The 16,147-nt window shown below is 34.8% G+C and overlaps 1 protein-coding gene across 2 annotated transcripts in view; it reads right to left on the bottom strand.

Annotated features, from left to right (window-relative positions):
• OLFM3 (olfactomedin 3) overlaps positions 1-12,936 on the bottom strand; it is a 193,153-nt gene extending 180,217 nt beyond the window's left edge. For both annotated transcript variants that reach the window (XM_035717949.2, XM_025417469.3), the window contains exon 1: positions 12,350-12,936. Coding sequence is in view for 1 of the 2 variants with exons in the window: in XM_025417469.3 (XP_025273254.1) it covers positions 12,350-12,418 (69 nt within the window). In the remaining variant the exon portion in view is untranslated. The remainder of the gene's footprint in view (positions 1-12,349) is intronic.
• Between the last annotated feature and the right edge of the window lie 3,211 nt (positions 12,937-16,147).

Genomic DNA, 16,147 nt, shown 5'->3' with positions numbered 1-16,147 from the left:
GGCTATATTCCTTGCTGGAGTCTCTAGAGAAGCAGTGATTTTCTCAGCTGTCCAGCTTCTAGAGATAGCACACATTCCTTGGCTTTTGGCCCCTTCTTCCATCTTTAAAGCAACTCCCTCCTATCTCCATTCTGTCATCTTCTCTTCTTTTTCTGATGCTATGCATCCAGCCATCCTCTTATAAAGGCCTTTCTGATTATATTGGGTCCATCAGACAATCTGGGACAATCTTCCCATCTCAAAATTTTTAATTTAGTCACATTTACAAATGCCCTTTGGCCAAGTAAAGTAGCATATTCTCTGTTTAAGGGGACTAGGATGTGAACATCACTGGGGGGACATTATTCTGTCTACCACAGTCCATATAGTTTTTTTCTTATTGTATTTAATCAAATAATGAATCATAACTCAGTAGTAGAAAATATCATTGGAAGTCATAACTCAATTAAAAAAACTTTGTAATTATTTTTTGATTAAAAATAATCCAATTCCTTGAATACTGTCCCTACTCTCTGATAATACAAACATAAGGACAGAAGCTAGCTAAGCATCCATCAGTTATATTATGGAGGAAATTTATGCAAAATAAAATAGGTAGTCTATCTCTTGTAACTCTTCGAGTCTCTTTTAACTGCTGTCAGATAAGGACAGTAGAAATGAAATGTCCTTCTTCATTTATTTTTTATTGAATCTTCAAAAGCTAATAATAAGGAAGAATACAAAATAAAGATTAAATATTCTATAATGTTTGAGATGTGAAATAAGCTTGTATATTTTACATTTATTTTTGTGTCACCATATGTATGACTAAGGTGCCATGATTTTCTCAATGATATTAACTTTGATTTTCAGCAGTACAGTAAAAGGGACCTACATTTTACCTTTAATTTTAACAATTTGAGAATCTATGAGCACAAGAGAGGATGAAAGAATGATGAGCTACACTGATAGAGATGAATGTGCCTCATTTTAGGAGGACCTGCCCATAAAAAAAACAAAAACAAAAACCAAAAAACAAAAACATTTGGCTCAACATTTTCATTTTGTATGTGAGGAAATGGAAACCAAAATAATTTAGTGAGTTTTCCAAGCCATACAACTACTGATATTAGGCCCCAGCTTTTTAAATTCCTAATTTAGTACTCTGTCTCTAACATAGTGGACTTTCCAATTTCCTAATTATTATGTAATTTGCTTTGGTAAAGTTTCTCTTTTCCTATATTTTCATTTTATGTGTTAATATTAAGTAAGTTGAGTCCCTTGAGAGGTATCTTTTCCAAAAGAAATTATTAAAAATGGACAAAATACAATCACGTTTCTATTGCCTCTTTCTTTGCAAAGTTAAGATGCAAGAAAGAAAAAGGAAATTAAGGATGCTTTCATTGCCTTTTCCTTCCATTTCTTCTTACTAAGAGATATTAAAGATGAGTTGAACTAAATTAGCGATTTTTCTAAAAGCCAATGCCAACAGTAATAAAATGGTAACCAGTTCTCAGAGTAATGAATGAAATTATTTGGGGGGGTGGGGCACCAAACCACTTGAAATACTTAAATACATTTTGGTAAATGAACACATCTTCTGTGAGAGCCTCAATCTCTCCAGTGTGTAAACAAATACTTATCTTGTTCAACCTTTTTTTTTTCTTTTAGCTGTATAGGAATGTATACACCTCTATGCTACATATAAGCTCATTTATAATTTTATCACTTCTTAAAATCTTATTCCATCGTATTTTAGGACAGATATTGAGAGTTGGAGTCTTTTATTGCTTTGACTGACAGGAAAGTCATGATGCTTTGGAACTAATAAAGGCACCACATAGAAATTAATTGATTCTATGCACTTGATTCCTTACTCTCACATATCTTATGCTCAGTTTTGAGTCATATTACAATAACCACTCTTTTGGCATGAGCTTCATAAGACTCTCTACATTTCCTCCTGCGTATCCCTAGAGTGTTTTAAGGTATATGGCAATCAAGCTAGAGTTGAGTTATTCTCTGACTTTGTCTAGCTTTCAGGTTGTTGTAAAAAGTAGAGTATATCTGTAGCACAATATAAATTAAATGATAAGCATAATAAAAAATCTTCAGTGGATCTTGAGCCAGATAATATTTTTGTTTATTTAGTACTACAATGATACACACTAAGATATAGTGATCATGCCGCAAAACGTATGTAGGTTTAAAAATACTTACCATTGGTCCTAATTCCAAATAAACAATTCCCTAAGTAGCCATAGACATAGATCATTCCCAGAAGTGGTGGTGTCTTTTGTAAGTTAATATTTCACCCATGACATTTTGGTGTCAGTGAATCAACATTTCCAATACTGATTCTCTATTTGAAGAAATCCTGCCATCTGGAATTGGTCCCTCTAGTAATGCTATTTAAATCATCATGGGATAATGCTTCTTAATCACCTTCAACTTAGTTGGAAAAATAAAAAGGATCATCTATTCAATTTATGCATTCCCTTTGGGGTTATCTAGATAGCTGCTTGTTTGTGCTGTTAGGACAATTTATTACTGACATTTCTTTTCAGAGCATTTTAGCCTACAAAGTTAATCATGAAAATATTGAATTTCTGATGATATTTAGAAGTTACAATTCAAATGATTTTTTTTACTCCAGTCTACCTATATTTGCTTTTTATCATTTAATATTATTCTGTATCATGGTGTTGTGGCAATTTAGCAATGCAGTACAAATATGGAGGCAATATTACCTTTCTTTACATGGTACTATTATAAGAATGTATAGTAAGAGAACAATTTTAAGAGAATATTTTAGATTCTTAAAAAAAAATAATGGAGTCCCTAAAAAGAGATGGAGAAATATCAATAACATACTGATTTATCAGATATGTCTAAAACATTACTTAAACTAAAGTTAGTCAAGATGCAGTTACACATTAATGAACTGTTCAGACTTATAAACCTATACAAATAAAATGGATGCTTATACATACACCAAAGAATAAGAATATATACTAACATTACCACCAAGTATCAGGAGACAGAGCAGGTAATTCTCAAGAGTATTAGGGTTGTAGCATCCCAGAGAGCTATGAGAAGTCAAAAATAGCACCAAGGATATGGAGTAGAACAGGAAATTAATAAAAAACTTAAAAAGACATAATCTTGCAGCATCCTTCAAGACAAATAACCTGATATGAGTTCTAAGCCCTTGAAAACAAGATTCTTAAAATGTATCTTAACTTCCCTGCTCCTAATATCTTTTCTGGTGAGAGCATGGACCCTAAATGTATATTATATTTAACCCAAGATTTTAAGTTTTTGGGTGTTTCTTGACTTATTTTTTTCTTCATCTATTCATTTGTACATTCAACAAATATTTGTTAAATATTTTACCTGAAAAAGCACTGTAGTCACTAGAGAGGAAAAGATAAGATAATGACCAAGACACAGCCTGCCCTCAGGTATATTACAGTTTAGTAGGGAAGACACAATTCAATAAATACTCAATTGGGAAAAAAGTAAAAAGTATAATAACAGTGATTAGAAATAGAGTATTCTGCATATTTGGGGGGAAAAAGAAATTCGACTCAATCTGTGTTTTGAATACCTATTCTGTGTCAGAGGCAGGTGGCTATAAATGCATTGATGAATAAAACATGATTCTTTTCTCCTAGGAGTTTTTAGTTTATCAGGATTACCTCTTCCTGGGGTGTGAGGAGTGTCAGGGAAGGATTTATGGAAGAAGTGACATTTGAGTTGCATCTTAAAATATAGGTAAAATTTTGACATATGGAGAAGAGGGAAAGAGCTTTCCAAGGAGAGGCAAAAGGAGGAACACAACAGCATCTGTGATCCTCTTTCTGAACTTATTTTTATTCTTCTAAAGGCTTGGTATAAGAATGATGGAAGGCATAACCTTGTGATATATACTTTAGAACACCCAGTTTTAAAAACATAGAAAAATCAATGTTTTTAGGCAACTTTATTTTTTTATTCCAAGAATATTTTTGACCATTTTTATTAGCACCATTCAAATTAGTGGCACTATTTTTTTTTAAGATTTTATTTATTCATTCAGGAGAGACACAGAGAGATAAGCAGAGACACAGACAGAGGGAGAAGCAGGCTCCCTGTGGGGAATCTGGTGTGGAACTCCATCCCAGGACCTCGGGATCCAAAGACAGACGCTGAACCACTGAGCCACCCTCGCATCCAATGTAGAACTTCTGATAGAGATGGTCTTACACTGTTTGGAATCTCCTTTCCCCAAAAGTGTTTGCAAATTCTTGTAGCAAGTAACAGAATTAAGTTAAATCCCTCTATAGAATGGTGTGCAAATAGTTCTAAAATAATAAATTTCTTAAATATTAGTTTTTTATGATTAGGGTCTCTCTTAAATATTATATAGTTTATATGATTTACATGGGTTGAACTGAAAAAAGAAAGAATCAATTCATGAGTTACTCAGATGGACTTGATTTTGGATGAGTAACATTAGAAGAAATATTATTAAGTGGCTAATTAAGGGTCCAGTCTTTTCAAGTACTTTGTAAAGATCTCTGTCAAGAAATCAGGAAACCCAGTATAAACAGAGGGACTGGGAAAGCAATCCAAGAGAAAAAAGCAGAGAAACTATGTTCATAAAAGTTGTTATTTCTCCATGACTGCTATGTTCTGAACATTTGTGTCCTCCCTGCTCAAATTGTTGATATCATAATGCCCAATGTGATGTTGTTAGGAGGTAGGGCCTTTGGGAAGTGATTAGGTCATCAAGGAGGAGCCTTCACTGAATGAGATTAGTGCCCTTATTTTTTTTTTTTAAGGTTTTCTTTATTTCTTTATGAGAGACACACAGAGAGAGGCAGAGACATAGGCAGAGGGAGAAGCAGACTCCTTGCCGAGCAGGGAGCCTGATGCAGGACTTGATCCCAGGACCCCAGGATCATGATCTGAGCCAAAGGCAGATGCTCAACCATTGAGCTACCCAGGCACCCAGAGATTAGTGTCCTTATAAAAAGAGATTCCGCAGAGCTCCCTAGCCTCTACTACATGTAAGAGCACAGTGAGAGGTCACTAGCTATGAAGCAGGGAAAGACCCTTACCAAAACGTGACCATGTTGGTGCCTTGATCTTGGACTTCCCATCCTTCAGAACTATAAGCAATAGATTTTTGTTAATAAACTACCTAGTCTGTTATATTTTGTTATTGCACCCTGAAAGGACTAAGACAATGACTTCTGACCTGAACATTCTTAGACCGAGTAATTTGAGAAAACCCCTTTCTAAATCTTTTTCTGATATTTTTAAAACTTACAGAGGATTTAAACTACTTTATCATTGGTATGCTTTGCAAAGACACAAGAAGCCTACACTTTTTATGCTGGTCAAAAAAGCAGTTTTATCTGTTGATATATCTTTGTTTAAATATATCCATCCTTTCTGTGATCCACTCTCCGTGATTAGTTTAAAAGCTCTTTTCTGGATGTAGTTCGGCTCTAAAATTATGGAACCACTCTTCATGTCCTGTATTTTTTTTTTCTAACAAATTTGTAAGTGGTGCCTTGTGGGATATAAGTATGATGTAAATTTTTAAGGTGATATTTTGAAATTGGAGCTTTGGCCAAAATTATGGGCTTATTCTGAGAAATTCTGCTGATCATACATAATATGACATTCACTTTTCTAAAAGCTGAGAAGGAAAAGCAAGAATAAAGGGGAATGAGAGGCCCTTTTCTATCATGATCTTTATATATCGTACAAAACAGATTTTAGGTCTGGTTATAGATTGATGGTATGAAATATTTGTATAGAAACATAGTTTTATATATAAATGATTTATAGTTATAAGTAATATATATATATAATTATATATATAATTAATAATGGTGTAAATTCTATCGCTATTCCATTTCATAGTTAAGAAAACAGCATCAGAGAGGTTTAAGTGTCTTACTTAAAGGTTGCACAGTTAGACCTTAAAACCATTCTTATGATTTCATGTTTAGCTTGTCTTTTTATATTGATTTTTTTTGGTATACAATTTTAAAAATTATATTGGAAAATTCTGATAATAATGCTAGTTTCATAGAAAATCTCCTTCAAGATTTTTAATTGGTAAGTGGCATAAACTGAGTAAATGGAGACTAATTTCAAGATCATATTTTAGATTTAAGCCTGGGATCTAGGTAACACATGTTTAGATATTTTTTGATGTTACTTTGTTTCTTTTTATTTTTTATGTTATTTTAATATCTTAATGCCATCGTGAAATCATCTGTGCATATATATGCACAAATACACATTCACACAAATACACAGATGATCCCAAAGACTCACTGTCATCTCACATAACCTATGAAGACAGCAGTCTGATTTTGCATCTCCTCTATTATTTTCACTGATGCCAATTTTTAAAAAGTAAAATGTGACTGATACTTCAGTAAATCAAATGCCAAGTCTCAGTTTTATCCAGTCTAATTTTCTATATGTATATATTTTATTAGTACAAAAATTGAGGTTTTCCTAATAATTGCAAGTCTAAAATCCTTAAAGATGTTTCTGCTTGGGAAGAGTCAGCAATGAACATGCAGCACCTTTTATAAGTAGCCTTCCTAAGTACCTCTTACATCTCCTTAGCACACTAGCAATTCCCTTCATATAAGACGTAAGTTTTTACTTTGCCTTTCACTAGAGAATTTTCATTAAATAAAAGACTTAGGGATGAAGTAAGAAAGGTGTTGGTTTTCAGATCCACTCATGGTCTTGTCAGGTGAGCAAAGTTTGATGACTAAATGAATAGAAGCCTGAGTACAGGGATCGTGAATGTGGAGACTGGAGGGAAGGAGAGGATGGCATGTGAGGAAGTAGAAAACTGAAGGCTTTATTAAATGTCAAACACAGAAGATGAAAACATTATGATGTTATCTAGGCAGACTGATCCCCAGATCTCGCAAAGTTTATGATCTTAGAATCTATACCCTACCAAATGATTTGCTAATTTTTTAATGAATGATCAAATAGTATTAAATAAAGTATCATAGTCTGTGTGGGCTGCTGTAACAAAGTTCTCCACTGAGTGGCTTATAAACAGATACTTATTCCTCACAGTTCTGGAGGCTGGAAGTTTAAGACCTGGGTGCCAGCATAGTCCAGATTGTAGACTTCTTTTTGTATCCTTACATGGTGGAAAGAATGAGCTTTCTCTCTGTGGCTTCTTGATCAGGGCACTAATCTCATATGAAGGTTCCATCTTCAGGACCAAATTATTTCTCCCAAAGCCACATACCTTAATACTCTCACCTTGGGCATTAGGTTTCAATATGAATAGGATTAGGGAGATTGGGGGCCCATAAACATGCAAAGCATAGCATAGAGTCATTCTAGAGTTTAGCAAATAGATTTTTTTTTTTAATTTATGATAGTCACAGAGAGAGAGAGAGAGAGAGAGAGAGAGAGAGGCAGAGACATAGGCAGAGGGAGAAGCGGGCTCCATGCACCGGGAGCCCGATGTGGGATTCGATCCCTGGTCTCTAGGATCACGCCCTGGGCAAAGGCAGGCACTAAACCGCTGCGCCACCCAGGGATCCCCTAGCAAATAGATTTGAAGAACATTTAGGCTTCATATTTTACAGGGGAGATCACAGCTTCCTCAACATCATTCATATACATATATACACAAATACACACACATATATGTATACATATACACATATGTATAGTAGCAAAGTAGGGATGAAAAATGAAGGACCTAAAGTCCTGCCCCTATGGTTCTCACTTTTGTGCTGCTTTCCCTCTCAACAGAGAACCTATCAATCATCACAGTAGTCATTTTTAAAGAGAGTAATTGCAAAATTATATGGGATAGAATTTTAAAAGAAAAATAAAGGAAAATGGTACCATTTTAACTTTTTCAAATTGCCAAGAGAGTGAGAAAGAATATTTACTTTCTCTAAAATAAGAATTTAATTGTGTTAAGGGTAATGGAATAAAATGAGAGTAAGAAAGTAATTTGTTCTTTCAAAACACAGATGGGATGCATTGAACTTTTCACTTTTTACTATATCAGGGTTTACGAGTGTGTAATTACAGATTTTTGCCAAATGCCATCGATCCCATCCATATTTTCTGTGCTAATTTGAGTTGGTCCCGTTGTATAGAGGGTGAGTCTGGCATACAGGAAATATAGGAAAAGGTAGATTTTAAGGTGAATTTTACAACGAATTTATCTCAGCTTATTTCTCTTGCTGCTTTTGCTTTTCATTAATTTCATTTAAAAGTTGAAAGAACAAGAACTTTAACTAGATTTATGTACAGAAGCCACCATAGCCAATTTAGGTCTTTGATGATTTTCTTTAGCAATACCAAAGTGCAAAGGCACTTATACATGATGTATTACATTATGAAGCATTAAAAATATAATTATCGAAATTCTCTTGGTTTTCATCATCTTTATGTGGCTCTAAAACAACTGTTTTATTTAATGCAAGAGTTCTACTTGGCTGAGTTGTTTTGGAGAGACAGAACAGTTTGGTGTTGAAGATTATTGCTGAATCATTGTTACATTCTATGTCTGTGGTGTGAGCAAGTACCATGGTGATAAGTTCTTTAATATATTTCTAGGTAAGAAGATAGTGAATGGTTTCTCAATCTAAGTGTGCTAAGGTATTTTTCAATCTATTTATCACACAAGTACGCCTGCTTTAAAGTTCACAGTCACTGCATTGTGTGGCTTTGCCCATGTCACCTCTTTTTAACTGTTCCCCAAGTATCTGACTCTGGTAAAAAATGTTCTGTTTAAAACCTGCACAGCCACATTTATATCTTCCTTTCTTCCTGTTTCAGCATTGCAGAGCAGAGAAATTCATGGTTCTGATTCACAGGAATTACTATTTTGTTATAATGTTCAAATAATGGTCTGCTAAAAATCTTCTTGTAAAAGAAAAAGAGGTTCACTCTCCTACTATCAAGGTCATTACTGAACTCCGTGTGTTTAGTTTAAAAGCACAGAGATGCCATCTAGCAGCCATTCTTAGGAATTTCCTGCACTGAAATATTCCTTTCTCCATAAAACTAAGCAATAATTGAATTCCTACAAGCTTTCAGGTTTTTAAAAATTTACTTATTAAATGAATGATGATTTGGCACTTTGCCTCTAATTCAGGCACTCCATTACAAATAAAATTAATTTCTCTTAAAATAGGTAAAGTAACAAACTTATGGGTTTTTCTAACTGGAACTAGAAACTTGTTAATAAGATTTTAATTAAGAAAACAGAGTTCTCATAATTTTCCTGAGAGGAAAATTGATAATCTGTCTATATAAAATATGAATAATTAATTAGCAGTGAATTGCCTTTCTTTCCTGAAAAAAAATGCTAATTTTGCCAATTTCCTGGTATATTAAATGAGAAAAAAGAAAGTGAGCGAATGCTGAAAGTAAGTCTATCCTATGAATAAAGAAGTTTGGCCTTTTTTTTTTTTTTTAATTTAAAAATAAAATTGACTTTCAAGTAACTTATCTTACCATAAGATGGCGATACTTAAGCACTTTATAAGATGTCATATAAGATCTGGAAGTTACAATCTCAGAAAAAATGATCATTATAGCTTTCCATAAGATGGAATCGGTACTGTTGTTAGAAAGCCTTATTGTTTTTAGATAAATTAATATACAATGATCACTAAGGTTTAGATTCCCAATATTTGATGTATGTGGCAATCCTATACCTGAAAAAACTCCTTTTAATTATAAGAGCTCTCCTACTTTGCAAATTTGTGTGTATCCATGTGTGATTATACATATATATTTACCATAAACACAAAGCATAATAATATAGAAGAGTATTTGAATGTATTTATTTAAAAATGTGAGTGTGAAATATCAGTTCTAAGATATTAGTATATTAAAAAACATCAACTGTTTAGAGTTTCTGTACATTTAGGTGTCAGCACTAAATTACCACTTATTGTTCAATAACTGTGATCTTATATGCTTCTATATTATTGGATTTTTATTTCGATTTTGTCATGCATAATTTGCATTATGAATGCTAATTTTATCTAAACCCTTAAGTAGTTAATGCAAAACCAAACACAATTTGAGAAAATTCCTAGCTCTTAACCTAATTGACAATTATTTTGAGAATTCAGTGGTACCATTTGTGATTTGGTTGGGAGGGATGCTGTAGTTAGGTGATCAACAACAGTTTGCTAAAACATACAAAAGTAGTTTTTATTCACTTTTTTAAAGCAGTATTTTGTCTACTAGTCCAAAAGCTGTTTTGGACATTAAAATCACTTGCTGTGAACCTTTTAGTATTTCCTATAATGTCATTTGTGGTGTAGAACAACATATCATCTGTTCTTTACACACTGTATTGCAGTATCTAGATCCCAAAAAGGACAGTTTGAAAAGTTCATGTATACCTTTCCTTCCCTGGATTTCTCAGCTCAATTGTACCAGACAGCCCCAGTTAAGTCTAAAGACAAGTTATATATTGTTGAATACAAAGACATAGACTTATCAATAATAGAAAAGATCATATTGACTTAAATAGGTCATTTATTTGGGGGATGTAATAGTTCTTTTAATTTATCTAACAGCTCTTTTGTGCTTACATATATCTAATTTGGGAAAGAATGGGTTCAAGAATTCAAGAAGATATTTATACACAAAAGATACCAGACAAATCAAATCACACATGTAGTTGCTGGTAAACCTCTACATTTCTGAATTCATTTTAGAGAATGACAAAACTCACTCTAAGTGATTTTTTTTTTCTGCAGTAACTCAGTAATTGGCCTTGCTTTTAAAAAATGTTTTACCGAGAATATTCCAAAAGAAATAAATAATTGAATATATTCTAAAGTGGTAACTAACATAATATAATGAAAGTGGCAGTAGAATGTGTCACTGTAAATCCAGAAACAAAAGAGAGAGAGAGAGAGAGAGAGATTCAAAAACGTAAAAACAAAACCAACACTTCTTACCTGATGTAAACTACCCCTTAGTATGTAAAATATTCTATTAAGATCACTAAGGTGGCATTCACACACCATGTGAAGATTTCACAGTGACAGTATCAGCACAGCCATACCTTTATAATAAAATTATTTTCATCAGGTCTCTCTAAATATGAAAAGTGCACAGATATAACTACAAATGTATATGATATGATTCTAAGTTTTCACTATATTTTAGGCCTAGAAATACTCAGTCAGCCATAATATTAGATTATGCTGGTTACATGTTAGTTCTATACAGTTATGAAAAGAAACTTCATTTCTCTACACTGTACAGATACTGTTAAGCTTTAAAAATAACTTTGCAATATTCCGAAATGCAGCTTTAAATGGTTTAGTAACATGGTATCATTTTTTCTCTCTTGTCAAAATGCTCTTGATAAGCTAAATAAGTAAAATGATTTCAAAAATTCTATCTCTTACTCTTTTTCCCGGATGGCTTACCCCTTCCTTACTCTAGATAACTGTGGTTTTCTTAGAACGCTGAAGCTCTCAGATTCTCTCACTTTATAGTCAAGACGTTTCTCGCACACAGCTGAAAGTATTTCTCCATATTTTTTCTACCTTTTTAATCCAAAGAGCTTAGCGTTCACTTTGGTGACCAGTACTGGATAATTTGCGGAGTTCAAGAGCTATGAGCCAACTAAGGCATCCTTCCTCCTGCCCACCCTAGTTTGACAGGGCTCTCACTTCCTGCTTCTTAACACTGCTTATCAGAACTTCCTCGGTGCCTCCTGATTTTCTTTATAAAAAAGAAAGAAGCAAATAAACACAAGCTCCTTTCCCGAACGCGTCTCAGCCATGGCAGCGTATCGCTCCGCTGCTCTGCCGTGGGTTCCGAGCAGCATCCTAAATGTTTTGGACGCAAACCGCAGCACGTCTGCGATGGGAGTATTATTGACCAGGATCAGCTGGAAAACGCTTCTCTGCTTTCAACAAAGAAGCGGTGCACCATCTCCTAATACGTGTTTACAAATTGCATTGTTTCAACTGCTAACTCCTTTTGCATCACCCGTCCGACTTCAAAAGAGAACATTAAGCACTGGGATACGGAATCTGCTAAATCCCCCCCGAGAGCCGCATAGCCCTGTGCCCATACACATCATACTTGCTCTTGGTACCTCCCCCCCACCAACCCTCCTCGCCTGGAGTCTACCTTGAGGAGCTATTCCTCCGATAGTTCACCTTGTTATCTTACAAGCAGTAGGGGTAAGCCAGGCACCACAAGATAGCTAGAGCTGTCCTTCGTGCCTTTTTTTTTTTTTTTTGCATATTTATTTGCATTTTTGGTCGGCTGGTTACATATTGCACATTTATTTCAAACAAGAGTGAAATATTGCCCATACCTTGGAAGGATCTAATCCGGCAAGCAGAGACAGCAGCAGGAGATTGAGTAGGCTGGACGTCGCCTGCATTCTGATCTGGGGTTCTGCCCTCTCTTTACTCTCTTCTAGGTAGCCACTCCGCTCCTACTGCAGAGACCTTTCCCTCGGCAGTTGCACTTTCTGGCTGCCAGTCAGAGCAGAGTAGAGCAGAGGCGGTGGCTGGAGCAGGAGCAAGAGCAGCGGCGGCGGCGGCAGCAGCGGCAGCAGAGGCAGCAGCGGCAGCCGCCCTGGGGGGCGAGCATTCCGCAGGCGGGCTCGGGCCGGGATCCGCGAGCTCGGGGCGCGGGGCTGCGGCGGGCGCTGGCCGAGGTGCTGAAGCGCCGCCGCCCGAGCCCCGGTTGCCCCGCTCTGCCGCTGCTGCCTCGCAGCCCACCTCAAAAGTTTTGACCCAAGAAAAAGATACAGGGAGTAACTGCCGAGAGAGGTGTGGAGACCTGGGCAACGGATATGACATCACTACAGCTCCTGGGGGCTAGGGGGTATACGGTGCTGGGAATTTGTTAACCAAACAAGGATTGACTCTCAGCGCTCCAGTTCAGCATTTGGAGGCAACTTGAGCTGCAAAGGAGAAGTAGAGAGTCAGCTGGATACAGGATTATGAAACAAATAGTGCCTGGAACCTTCTGATGTCATTGACAGAGGACTTGATATCGTATTTAGAGCTTTAAACAAAGTTTGCAGTGCAGACTATCATGTGATTTTTTTTTTTTTTTTTTGGTTCAAGGCACCCAGTCTGTAGCTAGTGTATATGCATATATGCACTGTCATTTATAAATAGCCCATTGAAATAATCTGTTTGTTTAGGTATTACTGTGTATTTTTCTGTCTAGCACTTTTGGTCATTTAAAAGTACTATGCATAAATGAATGAAGAAGCTTTCTTTTTTTTTAATCATAAATGGGATATTCCATTAGTGACCCCACCACACACACATACACAGCTGAAATCTCTCTTCCTCACACACAACCATAGCCAGAAATATAATGTCCCTGTCTATCTGACTTGTGTTTATGCCTGAGGAAGAATTCAGTGATGGATGGACAGTGGGATGGGGAAAGTGATTATTTCTAAGCTTCCAAATATTTCTGTTTCCCTGAGCTCAAGGAAAGAGGCAGAACAGCTGCCTCACAAGAGTGAGAAAGGGTAGATAACAAACTAACACTCTCATGCATCTTATGGTGTTTAACTGTACTTAAGCAACTTCTTTTCTTTGAAGTTGGGAAAAAGTAAGTGTTCGCCGTAAGATAAAAAGGTGGAGAGGAGTTTGCAACCACCTTGAAACCTCCCTCTCATACAATTTTACTTTTAATGCTCCTTGAGTTATATCTTTTGTTGTTTCTCTTTTAGAAATGTTATTTCTTAGGGATTAAAATATGTGAACTAGTGTTATCGCCATTGCTTCCACAATAAAATCAAGATAAATAGTTTGAGATATTGGACACGCACAATGTACAAAATCTCACTGATATTTTATTGAAAACTCTTCATATTTTTTAATACAACAAATCTCAATGTGCAATCAAATGTCTTCGAAAGTCATAATCCCTGAGGATTTACATCATATTGCATCCATTTTATCCTGATATGTATACATATGTATGTCATTACTTGAGATGTTTTTTCTCTATGAAACATAAATAACAAGGAGAAAAGTGAATTTGAAAATTCCTTTTAAAGAAATAGATCATGCATAGAAAAGATATTAAAGAATAAGAGAAGGTAGAATTATCTGAAGGCTATTCATTAAATGATAACCCTAGCAATCATAATGACAGTCAGAAATTCCCGTTATTTCCTAGCAGAAACAGAAAATAGAAATTTTCTTTTGAGGTAATAGATAAAATTGCGGAGTTATGTCTGACACCCTTTAGAATAACTTTCTAGAGTATATTTTGGATAATTTTCTAGTGCACTGAGGCTCTATCTTTCCCTCTTCTTACAGTTGTTTCTTAACCTAATCTCTATCTTTATATAAGATAAATCTAGGATAAATCAGCATAGATTATGTTTTTCAATGATTCGTATATGAAAATTATTAGAAATCTTATTCTGTGCCCATTTATAAAGATTTCAAATCATTGCACGATTTGAAAATGAATTTGCAGAGATGCAGTAGCTGGATGGCTATTACCTATACTAAATACAACAAAAGTGTTTGACTATTTTTATGCATGCTCTTCTCTCTTCTCAGAATATCTTATACCATCTTGTTCCACCTCCACCTTTCATCACACAGTGCTGCATGCTTATTTGAATATGAAGAACTATGCTTAACAGACACACACAGAAGTAATATGAAATCATAATCATCATAACATAAGATCAATAGCTTTTCTTTTAGTGACAATGATGTTTTTTCTTAGAGATAAAAATTATTCTGATCTCATACATGGTTCACAATATTAATCATGATTGGACCAAAAATCCTATATGGGCAGTTTTTTCCCCTTTAAGTCTCCATTTCCCTTTATTTCATGGCAATGGAAGATCATTTGTAACAAGGAGTTAATAAGAAGACAAATTCTGAGGCACTTTGTTTGGAAAAATGTGATGGAAAATGATATAAACTTAAAGTAAGCAATGTATGGTAGTTATGTCACAAATGAAAACAGATGATCTTAGTATACTTTCAACACATCTGCATAAAGAAGCTTGGTCATTTGTAGAGAATAATCAAGTTTAGTAGCCAAAAACTTTATTAAACATGCCAGTGAAAAACAAAAGCTGTATCTACACACTACAAATGTACCAATACCCTACTAGTTCTCTCTTAAAACAAACTGAAATTAGTTTTTTTGAAAAAGAATTATGACTATTGTTTTTAGTCATTTGTTTTATAATAAAATTCCCTTGTAATACATTTTCATGAAATCAATTTGATAACTCTGTAGGCCATATCATATCTTATCTGTGCATAGCGATTTATACAGCATTTCTCCTTGTAAGAAAGTCCATGAAACTCTTCCATTAGCTATTCAAAAGAGTTCTGTAATGTAAAGGAAATAATATATCTACTCTTGTCCTCACAGTCAGTTCATGTTGGTTACTTGAATTGGTAACTGAAACTCAGAACAAAATGATAAAATATGACACATAGCATAGATATAGAAATTTTACATTTTTCAATAATACATGAGAAAATATTTGATATTTATGTATCTAATTAAAGTTAGCCCTCTATGCCTACAATAGGTACAAAATTCCTTTAAAATTTATAAAGCACTACACAAATTTTAATAAGTACCATCTATAGAAGCATTTATAAAACTAAGCTTAAATGAAATTATATATGTATGTAATACCTAGAACAAAAATGTAACTTTTAAAAAAATTATTTATTTATTTATTTGAGAGAGATAGAGAGAGAGAGAGAGCATAAGCAGGGGTTGCGGAGGGAGGAGAAGCAGAGGGGGAGGGAGAGGAGGAGGGAGAGAATCTCCAGCAGACTCCGTGCTGAGTGTGGAGGCGGAGGCAGGCCTCCATCTCAAGACCCTGAGGTCATGACCTGAGCCGAAACCACAAGTCTCAGGCTTAACTGACTGAGACACCCAGGTACCCCAAGAATGTAATTTTTTAAACATTTATACCCAATATTACAAAAGTTTTAAATTATATAATAAATTATATTATTAGCTGACTGTTTTGTGTATTAGTCTTCTTTTGCATGATATATTGCTTTCATATATGTTATATACTTCAGCATTCCAAAGATGCTTCATTATGTTAAAAAATGCTGTTACCTATTTTGACTTTCACCTG

This window comes from Canis lupus, chromosome 6 (assembly GCF_003254725.2).
Source record: "Canis lupus dingo isolate Sandy chromosome 6, ASM325472v2, whole genome shotgun sequence".
Lineage (NCBI taxonomy): Eukaryota > Metazoa > Chordata > Mammalia > Carnivora > Canidae > Canis > Canis lupus.
The sequence above is the reverse complement of the archived record's forward strand: the minus strand, read 5'-3'. Positions and strand labels throughout refer to the sequence as shown.